We start from the raw sequence: 11,933 nt of genomic DNA, 5'->3' as shown, positions 1-11,933 counted from the left end.
AGGAAACCTTCAACATATTGAAGAAGTACAACATGAAGCTGAATCCGGAGAAATGAGCGTTCGGAGTCGGGTCCGGAGAATTTCTCGGATTCATGGTATCCAATCGGGGGATCGAGATTAACCCCAATAAGATCAAGGCCATTGAAGACATTGTTGTAGACAACGTCAAAGCCATTCAAAGGTTAACTGGTCGCATAGCCGCCTTGGGTCGATTCATCTCGAGATCCTCCGACAAGAGCCATCGGTTCTTCTCACTATTGAAGAAGAAGACTAACTTCTCATGAACTCCGGAGCGACAACAAGACTTGGAGGAACTCAAACGGTACCTCTCGAGCCCACCTTTTCTTTACACACTCCAAAGGCAGACGAACAGTTGTACCTATACTTGGCGGTATCCGAGGTGGTGGTAAGTGGAGTCCTGGTCCGGGAAGAAGAAGGTACGCAATTTCCTATCTATTATGTTAGCAGAACTCTAGGCGAGGCCGAAAATAGGTATCCTTACCTAGAAAAATTGGTGCTCGCTTTGCTAAGCGCCTGAAGCTAAAACCATACTTTCAATGCCACCCTATATGTGTTGTAAATACTTACTCATTGAGGAACTTAATGCATAAACCCAAACTCCCAGGACGACTAGCCAAATGGGCCGTGGAAATCAGCGGGTACGATATCGAATATTGACTCCGGACCGCCATCACATCTCACATTTTGGTAGACTTCGTGGCCGATTTTACACTGGCCCTAATACCCGAGGTCGAAAGAGAATTGTTGTTGAACTCGGGGACTTCCTCGAGAATCTGGACCCTCTTTACGGACGGTGCCTCGAAAGCAAAGGGGTCTGGACTTGGCATCGTACTGAAGCCACCATCGGGAAATGTAGTTAGACAATCTATTAGGACTGTTTAATTGACTAACAATGTAGCCGAGTATGTGGCCATGATTGCAGGTATCGAATTGGCCAAAAGCTTGGGGGAAGAGGTGATCGAAGCTAAGTGCGACTCTCTCATTGTGGTGAACCAAGTTAATGGAACGTTCGAAGTCCAGGAGGAACGAATACAGAGATACCTAGATAAATTATAGGTAACATTACATCGGTTCAAGGAGTGGACCCTACAACATGTGCCTCGGGATTAAAACAGAAAGGCCGATGCTCTCGCTAATTTGGGATCGTCGGTCGACGGCGATGAGTTCAACTCGGGGGCGGTAGTATGACTTATGATATCAGTAGTGGAAGAAGGTCACGCCGAGATAAACTCAACAAGCCTAACTTGGGACTGGAGAAACAAGTATATAGAGTATTTGAAGACCGAAAAACTGCCCTCAGATCTTAAGGAGTCGAGGACTCAGTGTACGAAGGTGGCGCGGTTCAGCTTGCACGAAGATGGTACCCTGTTCCGGAGAATGTTCGATGGCCCACTCGCAATATGTCTAGGACCAGGAGATAACGAGTATGTTCTGAGCGAAGTCCATAAAAGGCACTTGCGAAAATCATTTGGACGCTGAATCATTAGTTCAGAAAATAATCAGAGCCGGCTACTACTTGATCGACATGGAAAAGGACGTAAAGGAGTTCGTACGAAAATGCGAAGGATGACAAAGGCATGCTCCGATGATTCACTAGCCCGGGGAGCTGCTGCATTTGATCTTGTCACCTTGGCCGTTCATGAAATGGGGAATGGACATCATCACCCCCCTTCCATGGGCACCCGGTAAGGCTCAATTTATATTGTTTATTACTGGCTATTTTTCTAAATGGGTGGAAGCCCAGACATTTGAGAAAGTGATAGAGAAGGAAGTCATTTTTCATCTGGGACCGCATAATATGACGGTTCGGAATGCCGGCCGAGATCGTGTGCGACAATGGGAAGCAGTTCATTGGCAGTAAAGTAAGCAATTTTTTCGAAGACCATAAGATCAAAAGGATCCTGCCAACACCCTACCATCCTAGTGGAAATGGGCAAGCGGAGTCCACGAACAAAACCATACTCCAAAACCTCCAAAAGAGGTTGACCGATGCCGAGGGAAAGTGGAAGGAAATATTTCCCGAAGTACTATGGGCATATCGGACGACCTCGAAGTCGAGTATAGGGGCCAGCCCGTTCTCGTTGGTTTACGGTGCCGAGGCTCTAATACCGGTCGAAGTAGGAGAATCGAGTCTAAGGTTATGATATGCAACTAAAGAATCAAATGACGAGGCCATGAATACGAGCCTAGAATTGTTAGGTGAAAGGCGCAAGGCTGCCCTCATCCGATTGGCTGTCCAAAAACAACGGATCGAAAGGTATTACAATCGAAGAGCCAACCTTCGACACTTCAATGTCGGAGACTTGGTGTTAAGGAAGGTCACACTAAGCACCCGGAACTCGAACAAGGGGAAATTGGGGCCGAACTGGGAAGGTCCATATCAAATTATCGAGATCACCCGAAAAGGATCGTACAACTCGGAACAATTAACGGTGAACGACTACCGAACAACTGGAATGAAACTCACTTGAAACGATACTACTGCTAAGGTACGACCCCATTCGTTTTCTTTTGTTTACATGATTGGACTAACATTTGCAGGTGATATTCAAGGAACGATGCAACTTTTAGTCCTGAAAGCACGCCTTGCACTCTTTTTCCCTTGAACCGGTTTTCTCCTAAATGGGTTTTTCGGCAAGGTTTTTAACGAGGCAACAGTGGGTCATGCTAACTTAGAATCGAAGACCGGTTATGAACCGATGTTAAGGATCACATTAACAGTATCCGAGGCTTTTCTATGATCGGCCTCGAACACTAGGGGCATCACCCTTGGATAATGATTTTAGCAAGGAAAGAAACTTCGTGCTCGAATAATCTAGGCTCGATCGATAGGATTTACTGTAAGGGCCAAACGGTCAAATGAACCGTGCCCACATAGACCGCTTGAGCCATGACACAAAGCTTGTACACATGTGTAACCTTGTATATTACACACATAAATGAAAGGAAGTTTCTATATTGCCGATAAATATTCTGCCCCATAAATTTTTTCCTTACATTTGGTCCACTAAAGACATTGAGCCCAAGGGCCACCTCACTCGGGGACTGCCGTCCAAGGCAAATTCGGACGGCCGGATTAGCGAAGCCCGGGGGCACAAAGCCTAGTAAGCAGTGCCCGAACTTTAAAGGCTACGGCCATCCCCATTCGGGAATGGTTGTCTAGGGTAAGCCTGGATGACTCGTGGTAACAAGACCATTGGGAAAAACTCGAACTAAAAAGGCTACGGCCGTCCTAGAACGATTCAGAGACGTTTGAGACCCGTAACCAGAACATAAGGCTTTCAAAATTTCTATCCGATTTAAAAGGCTACCCTCGTCAAATTGTAATCTAAAATATTCTAAGTACTTTTGGGGAAAGCTCCCGGTCATACCGAGTCCCCCACGAGTCTTAAGGAAAATAATATCAGGAACGAGGCCTGTTCGAACCTCCGAACAAGACCTAATTATTACGTGCTAAGACATTCGATATCTTTGCAATTGTAAAGGAAAAGCAAAAACGCTAGAAGTTTGTTGAAGGAAAAAAACCTTATATATATTAAAGCATTTTTACAAAGTCCAAACGGCCTCAACAAAGAATTTTACAAAGGCCAAACGGCCTTGACAAAAAAATATATACAAAAAGCAAAAAAGCAAAAACATCTGCAAAGGCATCTAAGCAGCCTGGTCCTCGCCGGAGCCCACCTCATCACCAAGACCATCGGGGTCTTCTCCGTCCCCGGATCCGCCCGAACCCCCGGAGTCATCTTCTTCCTCGAGATACGCCAATTTCTTAGCCTCGTCCTTGAGCCCCTTAGCACTTTCGATCTCGACTGATAAATCAAAACTCCAAGCATGAACCTCCTCGAGGGCCTCCCTTCTGGACTGCCACTTAACTTATTCGACAATGTCTTTCAGGCGGTCCTGGGTTGCCACGGCATCGGCTTTGTACTAGGCCACCATCTCACCGGCATCGGCCTTGGTTATTTCAGCCACCGACTTGGCCACTTTAAGCTCCTTGGAAAAAGTCTCTCGATCGGCAACAGTCGAGCTCAGTTGAGATTGGAGCTCCTCCATTTTCTGGGATCGTGCCTCAACCTTCTCCCTTTTTGCTCGAAGTTGATCCTCTGACGAGGCCAATTGCACTCGGACAGTCTCCTTTTTCGAGGCTAAACGGTCCATCTTGCTCTTCCACTCTTCGGCCTCGACCTTGATTACATCCATCTCAGTCCGGAGTTCGTCAATCCGATCAATCTTCTGTTGGACCTGCGGATTCTGAATATTAGTCACTGTGTCTAGCTCATCGTGGCTAACTTCAAAGATTTTTACTTGTTCCACCAGGTCGGCGTGTTCTTTCTGAGCCGCGTCCACCTCGGCTCGAAGACTTTTAGCTTCTCCTTCACGTTGCTCGCTGAGAAGTTCGTACATATCTCTCTTTTCAGCGAGCTCTTTGGCTTCGTCCTCGAATTGGCTCAGCTCATCTCGATATTGGAGGAAGGACTCATAGTGAAGCACCGAGGCCTGCAAATATGAGAAGAAAAATCAAGATCACCAATAACCAAAGATGAAAAATAAAAAGGTTTGGCAACACCTTACCCGGTTTAGCGCCTGTTGTGCTTCGCTGAACAGGCACGGAGAATCCACCTCGTTCATTATTTGCCTGGTCTTCTTTGTTCACCAGACACCAGAGGTAATTAGCTACCCCAATTGGTACGGAAAGAACCCGGGCATCCTCCGGAACGGTGATGATAATTGACCGCTTCCTACCAGGATCCGCACTCGGGGCAGGGTACCGATTGACCGGTCTTGGGCTCGAATTAGACCCACCTGCCTCCGTGGACGAACTCTTCCTCGGTACTTCTAAGTCAACTCCGGTGGCGTCCTCCGTGGCGGTGGAGTCCACGCCATCAAAAAAGCTTTAGAATGGGGCTTTACTGGCCCGGCGCACGAGCTTTATCATCCCTACTCAGAATATTCGGGGACTATACAAACGAAGTAGGTGATCCACAGTGAACCGGGAGGAGTCAATTTTGCTCACAAAAAACCGAAGGAGGATCACAATCCTCCACATTGAAGGATGAATCTGACCGAGGCATACCTCGTATCTCTTATAGAAGTCTATGATGACCTGGTCTACTGTTCCCAATATGAAAGGATAAGTGTAAACACTCAGATATCCCTCGACATGGGTGGTAATGGCCTCCTCGGGTTCGGGGACCACTGTGTGTTTATCGGCCCAGTTGCAGTCTTTCCGGACCGTAGGGAGGACTTCTTCGGTGATCGAGTAGATGAATCTCGAGACCTCCTCACACCGACCCTGCACGGAGGAAGGCTTTTCAACCTTAAAATCGTCATTGACCGAGCATCCCCCGGGGATGAACATCTTCAAGGGCGGTTCAGTTGTTGGCTCATCAATGGCCACGCCCGGAGCGGTCTCTTCGACCTCAGTGGCCGGCCGCTAGAAGGAGCCTCTTTCTGAGGAACAGTTTTGGAAGTCTTTGCCATTCTTTTAAAAAGCAAAATTGGAGGAGGATCTGGAAAAGATGAATAAAGAAAGGAAGTTAAAGGATTAGACTTGTTGGCTTGAGAAGAAGATGGGTAAAAAAAAATTCTTTACAAGACCTTGAAGTAACGGGGGAAAAAATGCTAAAGAGTATTGTAATTCTAAGGGTATGAGGGTAGAAGGTTTGATGTAAAGTGAAAATGAACAAAGGAGGGGGTTTTTATACTAGTTAGGCGACATTTCATGCCCAGGGATGGCCAACCGGCGGCCGACATGCATTTAATGCCATTATGACGTGACTGACGAGACGTTTCGCGTTTTTCTCGTTTCTGATACGACGTATCAAAGAATATAATGAATCGGGAAGCTCATGTCATTTCTCGTCAACCTATTCTCCGAGAAACGAGGGGACTATCTGTATACGGGTAAAATCGAGCTCATGATGCACCCCGGCCTCCGACAAGATAAGCCAGGCTCAAGACATGATGACAAGGGGCCGACATTGAGGCGAATGTCTCGTCGAGTCATTATCGGGGGCATGACGCCTGCCCCCGAGAATATCGGGGTCATAGTTCCGGATTGGTCTTGACCTTGAACGACTTTGAGGAACATTATCGGACGATAAGCATAGCCAGCGGAAGGCCTAAATATCCGTGACCGGCCGGATATCATGGAAGGGATCTCGGCACGTATCGATAAGGAGCCGGCAATCAGTTAATCAGAAGATTTTTACCTTCTATAGAGTTGTACCTAAGGTAAGACTATCCTAATATATAAAAGGGGTCTAATAATTCATGAAAAACGTTGTATCACACATTCCAAGGCAATATATCACTATAGTCATCAGTATTGACTATAGTGAGCCCGGATCGAGGGTGAACATTTCACTAAGGCTGAAACTGTCATATTCGTGTGGTTTGAATTCATTTTTATCTTTACTTGTTCAATCTAATCCAATTTATTGTTTTGTATCAAATTAATCTGCGTATCCTTAAAACCACTTACAAATTTAATTGTTATCTAATTTTGAGGGTTAACATATACGTGTATAAATAATACTCCTCCTTTTTCTGAATAAATATGTATACATAGGCTCTTCGATATCACTAGAGTCTCGTGTACAAACTCATTACAAACCGAATTGTAATAATATATCAACATCACTTGCGCAAAATCCTACATGTGTCATTGTTTATGTTACCAAATAAATCCATTTATCCATCACTGGAGAAACTAGAAAATGCGGTTTTGTGCAGCGATTTTTTCGTAACCCTCATAAGGAAAACTTCTTCCATTTTCCCCATCGGATATAGTTGATCCTCTTTTTTTTTGTTTCTTTTTCTACTTGAGCCGAATGTATATAGTAGTTGAATTTGGCCTGGATGTAAAAAGTTAAATTTTATGTAATTTACCTACTTCCCTTATTTCTCCTTTTAGCTTTTGCTCTTCTTTGGGGGTGTTTGGGGAAGGGGGATTAGAATGGTGTGGTCAAGGGAGGAGCTATAGAGTTAGCTACCGGTCACGTGAATTTAATAGCTTTTGCGTAAACACTGTAAATATATTAACAAATTCACCAAATATCTATAATGATTTGACAATAAACTAAGTTAATATTGATTTGAGATTGCTATAGACACTCATAAACCTCAAATAACTCTAGTGTGGATAGAATATTGGTGAAGTTTGAATAGTCACTAGTCAGACATTGGATTGGAATGAAGGGATGTCGAATGAAGCAAAAGCTGGTCTGTCATTGCTTGCCATAAAAGAGCTTAACATACAAATTGGTCCTACAGTACCCAATCTCCTCTTTCTCCATTTAACTACTAAGGATTGCGAGACACCAAAAAGAATGAAAACCCCTTTCTCACCAACTTCAGCTTCTTCACTTCATTTATCACTAACGTGTCTTACTATACACCAATACTTTTTTTCTCCCTTTCCTATTTTTGTGTTATAATTTAAATCAAATTTAGGTCACTCGAATAAGTAACTCCTTTACTTTTTGGAAAACAATCAATGTATTGTCATTTTCTTGCCCTTCATCATTTACAAATATTAGATAACATTTTGCTTAAAGTTTACACTAGGAGTGAAAATACGCACATTTCTATAACATTAATTAATTGGAATGGAATAGACAAGATTAAATTTTATTAAACATATGTTTAGTTAACATAACCACGTGCCTAGTTTGGGAATGAACTAGTCTCTATGTGTTGGGTAAGATTACAACCCCATGATTTAACTTGATAAAAAAGCATATGTAACATCATTATGCCTAAATGTTGAGATATGACAAGAGGGTGTACAGTAAGACTCAACGATGTGAATCTTTACTCCAAGCTTGTTTGGATAAAAACGCTAACTAGATACTTTTAGGTTTCATTTGACATAAAAATTGGCACAATGGCATGATTCACAGTGTAATTGGTTAGATGATGGTTTTCTGTTTATAAATATTTAGTGAATTTTTTAATATATTTACAGGAATCAACAAAATTTATTGGATTCACGTGGTTTCATAGCTATCTCTATTGCTCTACCCTGATTTTACGTACTATGACTTTTTTCTAGTTATACTTTGCAAGAGATTAGAGAAGGATGAAAAAATGCAATTTTTATCCTTTTTATCACTAAAACCGTAGGCGTCTACTTTCACAAAGAGGAAATTAAAACAGTGCAAAAGAAAGAACAAACTCATGCACACCTGCATTAGCTATCGCATATTTGAAGAATTTGTCAATATCATGCAAGCTTAACATCACGACGAAGGTAAGCTTTTGAACCTCAGCAAAATATATAATTATAATAGAGCTAGATTGTCTTTGACATCACTCTAAAGTTGTTTTCCAACTACAGTTGGTCAATTTTAGAAAATATTATGTGCAAATTTTGAACTCTTCTTCCTGATTTCTCTTCTTTAAAATACACCATTTTTTCATCACCTAATCGACCAAGCACCCCCATCGATATCTCTATATATATATATACATCAATCTTAGAGCTAACTTTCATCCCAGTTCACTACAATATCTAAAGCTGATTTTAACCCTTCAATTTAATTTCAAGGAAGAGATCAGACAAAAAAATCGATGGCGTTTTCTAGTACTTTTCCATCATTAGTTCCTATGGCAATGTTCATTATTGCTTTTCTGGCACTATGTCTCCTCCCTCAGCCTGCACAAGCCATCACCAGACACTATGAGTTCAATGTATGATATATATCAAAAGTCCATTCTACTTTTATACACCAAATAACGTGCATACTTTTTGTTACACTTGCTAACATTTTGTCTTTTCTGTATCTTTATTAATGTAGATTACAATGGCAAATGTCACTAGGTTGTGCCATACTAACAGCATAGTGACAGTCAATGGAAAATTCCCAGGGCCTCGTATTGTGACAAGGGAGGGTGATCGTCTACTTATAAAAGTCAATAACCATGTTCCTAACAATATTTCCATTCATTGGTATAATCTTTGATCCTTATCTTCGTACTAAATTTGCGTCCTTTCGACGTGGATCATTTAACTTAATTAAAGTTTGACACGGGCAGTCAACGCATTGAATTTTTCGACCGACATTGGTCGGAAATTTCCGACCAATTTTTTCCGACCGATTTCGGTCGGAAATTTCCGACCAACTGCGGTCGAGCAAAGTTTGCGACCATTGTTTTTCCGTCCAATTAAAAACGGTCGAAATTTGGTCGGAAATTGTCAATTTCCAACCGATTTCGGTCGCAAATTGTGGACGGAAATCGCCTAATTTCTAGTAGTGACATTGCGACCTAATTAGTATTATAATTTTTTTACACTATAGTAAATGGAACCGAAGTTAACCCTTTCGACATCTTTAGCTATTTCAAAAGAAATATTAAAAATAAAAATAAAAATCAAACACCTATTATATCCTTCTCTTTTAATTATTAGTATATTTTTTTGGGATATTCTAGGATTAATTTCTTTAATTTTCTTTGCCCCTCTGAGCAGGCATGGAGTGAGACAGCTTCGTAGTGGATGGGCAGATGGTCCTGCATATATAACACAATGTCCCATTCAAACAGGCCAAAGTTATGTATACAATTTCACAATTGTTGGTCAAAGAGGGACTTTGTGGTGGCATGCCCATATTTCATGGCTAAGATCTACTCTTTATGGCCCTCTAATTATCCTTCCTAAGAAAAATGAATCCTACCCTTTTGTCAAACCATTCAAGGAAGTTCCAATCATCTTAGGTACACAATTAAACATCCACAGAGAATATATCAAATTAACTTTTATGATCCAAATTTCTCCATCTATAATTATTCCTAATATTAGTTACGAAATTTATTTTCTTGATGTTTAGGAGAATGGTTCAATGCTGATCCTGAAGCCATCATTAGCCAAGCTCTACAAACTGGTGGAGGTCCAAATGTCTCTGATGCTTACACCATTAATGGCCTTCCGGGGCTCTTGTACAACTGCTCTGCAAAAGGTACTTTTGACGTCTTAATTTTTCGTTCAACAATCATATTATTGTAATTTTGTGGGTTGTAACAGGTCATTCACCATCCTCAATAGGTAATCGATCAATACATGCATATTATAGAAAGTTATATGTAATTGACTTTTAAGTGACATGTATTAATGAATAGTAGTTAAACTTTTTGGTACTATTATTTTCCATTATTCTGGCTTAGCTCTATAAATGGTTTATTTGTGGCAGATACATTCAAGCTAAAGGTCAAGCCAGGAAAAACATACCTTCTCCGTATGATCAATGCTGCACTAAATGATGAGCTCTTCTTCAGCATTGCAAATCATACACTCACAGTAGTCGACGCTGATGCAGTATATGTTAAACCTTTTGAGACTGACACAATACTTGTAACACCAGGACAGACCACAAATGTTCTTCTAAAAACCAAATCTAAATACCCTAGTGCCACTTTTCTCATGAGTGCTAGACCTTATGTTACTGGCCAAGGCACTTTTGACAACTCCACTGTTACTGGAATTCTTGAATATGAATCCCCAGTTCTTCATTCAACCAAATCAATGAAGAAACTTCCCATGTTCAAGCCTATTTTACCTCCTCTAAATGACACTTCTTTTGCTACCAATTTTAGTAAGAAATTGCGCAGTTTGGCAAATTCTCAATTTCCTGCTAAAGTCCCTCAAAATGTTGACAAGCATTTCTTCTTCACAGTAGGCCTTGGCACAACTCCTTGTGACAAAAATCAAACCTGCCAAGGTCCTACTAATGCAACCAAATTTGCAGCGTCGATTAATAACGTGTCATTTGTACAACCTACAACTGCACTGCTTCAATCTCATTTCATTGGACAATCAAATGGCGTTTATAGCCCATATTTTCCTATTAATCCTTTGCATTGGTTCAACTATACTGGGAATCCTCCAAATAACACAATGGTTAACAATGGTACAAAAGTTTTGGTACTTCCTTTTAATACAAGTGTTGAGTTAATCATGCAAGATACAAGTATTCTTGGTGCTGAAAGTCATCCACTTCATCTTCATGGCTTCAATTTCTATGTTGTTGGCCAAGGTTTTGGTAATTTTGACCCTAATAAGGATCCTGCTAATTTCAATCTCATTGATCCTGTTGAAAGGAACACTGTAGGTGTGCCATCTGGTGGATGGGTCGCTATTCGATTTTTAGCTGATAATCCAGGTTGGTAGATTAAATCACAAATGATTTTTATACTAAACTTTGATTTGAAAGTATTTTGACAAAGTTATTAATATGTTTTAGTTAAGATTCACGAATTTGTACATTTGAATATAGGTGTTTGGTTCATGCATTGTCACTTGGAAGTTCATACAAGTTGGGGACTGAAGATGGCTTGGCTTGTTTTAGACGGAAAGCTTCCCAATCAGAAACTCCTTCCTCCTCCAGCTGATCTCCCTCAATGTTGAGTTCTTGGTTCCTTTTTTCAGAATTGACTGTCAAGTTTCATCTTTTGCAATTCCATTTCCTCTCTTGTCCTTGTTTAGCTTTATGTGTTTTTTGGATGTGTCCACTTTAACATTCAGTTTTTGTAACTGACTGGCATTCCATGCCATGGTCTAAGAAGAGGATAAATGATTGACTCTGTTTTGTAATTCTTTTTTAACAGCGATTGTGTTTTATATGCAAGTGAGAATAAATGGTTTCTTGTCCCAACTCTTTATTGATCTTAGATTATTGCTCTGGCTTCTGGGTTATGGATGTTTGGCTTTGAACATCTACCAACTGCTTTATATGACTAGATTCAAACATTTTAACGAATTAATTCATGTATGTATATGCCAATCATATCCCAATCCTTATACATGAAATGTTGTTAACATTTTAGAAAAGTTTTTCAATTGCTGCACTAATTGAAAAGACCTCTCGAGTATTTTATCAGGTTTTGTAAAAACTAAAAAGAAAAAAATTGTAGTG

General features: G+C 41.1%; 1 protein-coding gene across 2 annotated transcripts; it reads left to right on the top strand.

Moving 5' to 3' along the window:
• LOC109233290 (laccase-17-like) lies at positions 8,056-11,672 on the top strand. Of its 2 annotated transcripts, none has more exons than XM_019399112.1 (6): positions 8,056-8,275; positions 8,823-8,974; positions 9,494-9,738; positions 9,852-9,980; positions 10,212-11,180; positions 11,295-11,672. In XM_019399112.1, exons 2-6 carry the CDS (start codon positions 8,829-8,831, stop codon positions 11,423-11,425), a joined length of 1,620 nt encoding a protein of 539 aa, XP_019254657.1. In that variant the 5' UTR covers positions 8,056-8,275; positions 8,823-8,828; the 3' UTR covers positions 11,426-11,672. The 2 variants fall into 2 exon arrangements, with proteins under 2 accessions (XP_019254657.1, XP_019254656.1); XM_019399111.1 differs by lacking the exon at positions 8,056-8,275 and adding an exon at positions 8,466-8,715.

This window comes from Nicotiana attenuata, chromosome 10 (genome assembly GCF_001879085.1).
Source record: "Nicotiana attenuata strain UT chromosome 10, NIATTr2, whole genome shotgun sequence".
NCBI lineage: Eukaryota > Viridiplantae > Streptophyta > Magnoliopsida > Solanales > Solanaceae > Nicotiana > Nicotiana attenuata.
This window is presented reverse-complemented; position numbering and strand designations above follow the sequence as displayed.

Bases quoted from the DNA above. Each gene is read 5' to 3' on its own strand.
- LOC109233290 (XM_019399111.1), top strand. From the start codon at position 8,596: ATGGCGTTTTCTAGTACTTTTCCATCATTAGTTCCTATGGCAATGTTC. The intron at 8,716-8,822 runs GTATGATATATA...TTATTAATGTAG, and splicing joins CCAGACACTATGAGTTCAAT to ATTACAATGGCAAATGTCAC. The intron at 8,975-9,493 runs GTATAATCTTTG...CCCTCTGAGCAG, and splicing joins AACAATATTTCCATTCATTG to GCATGGAGTGAGACAGCTTC.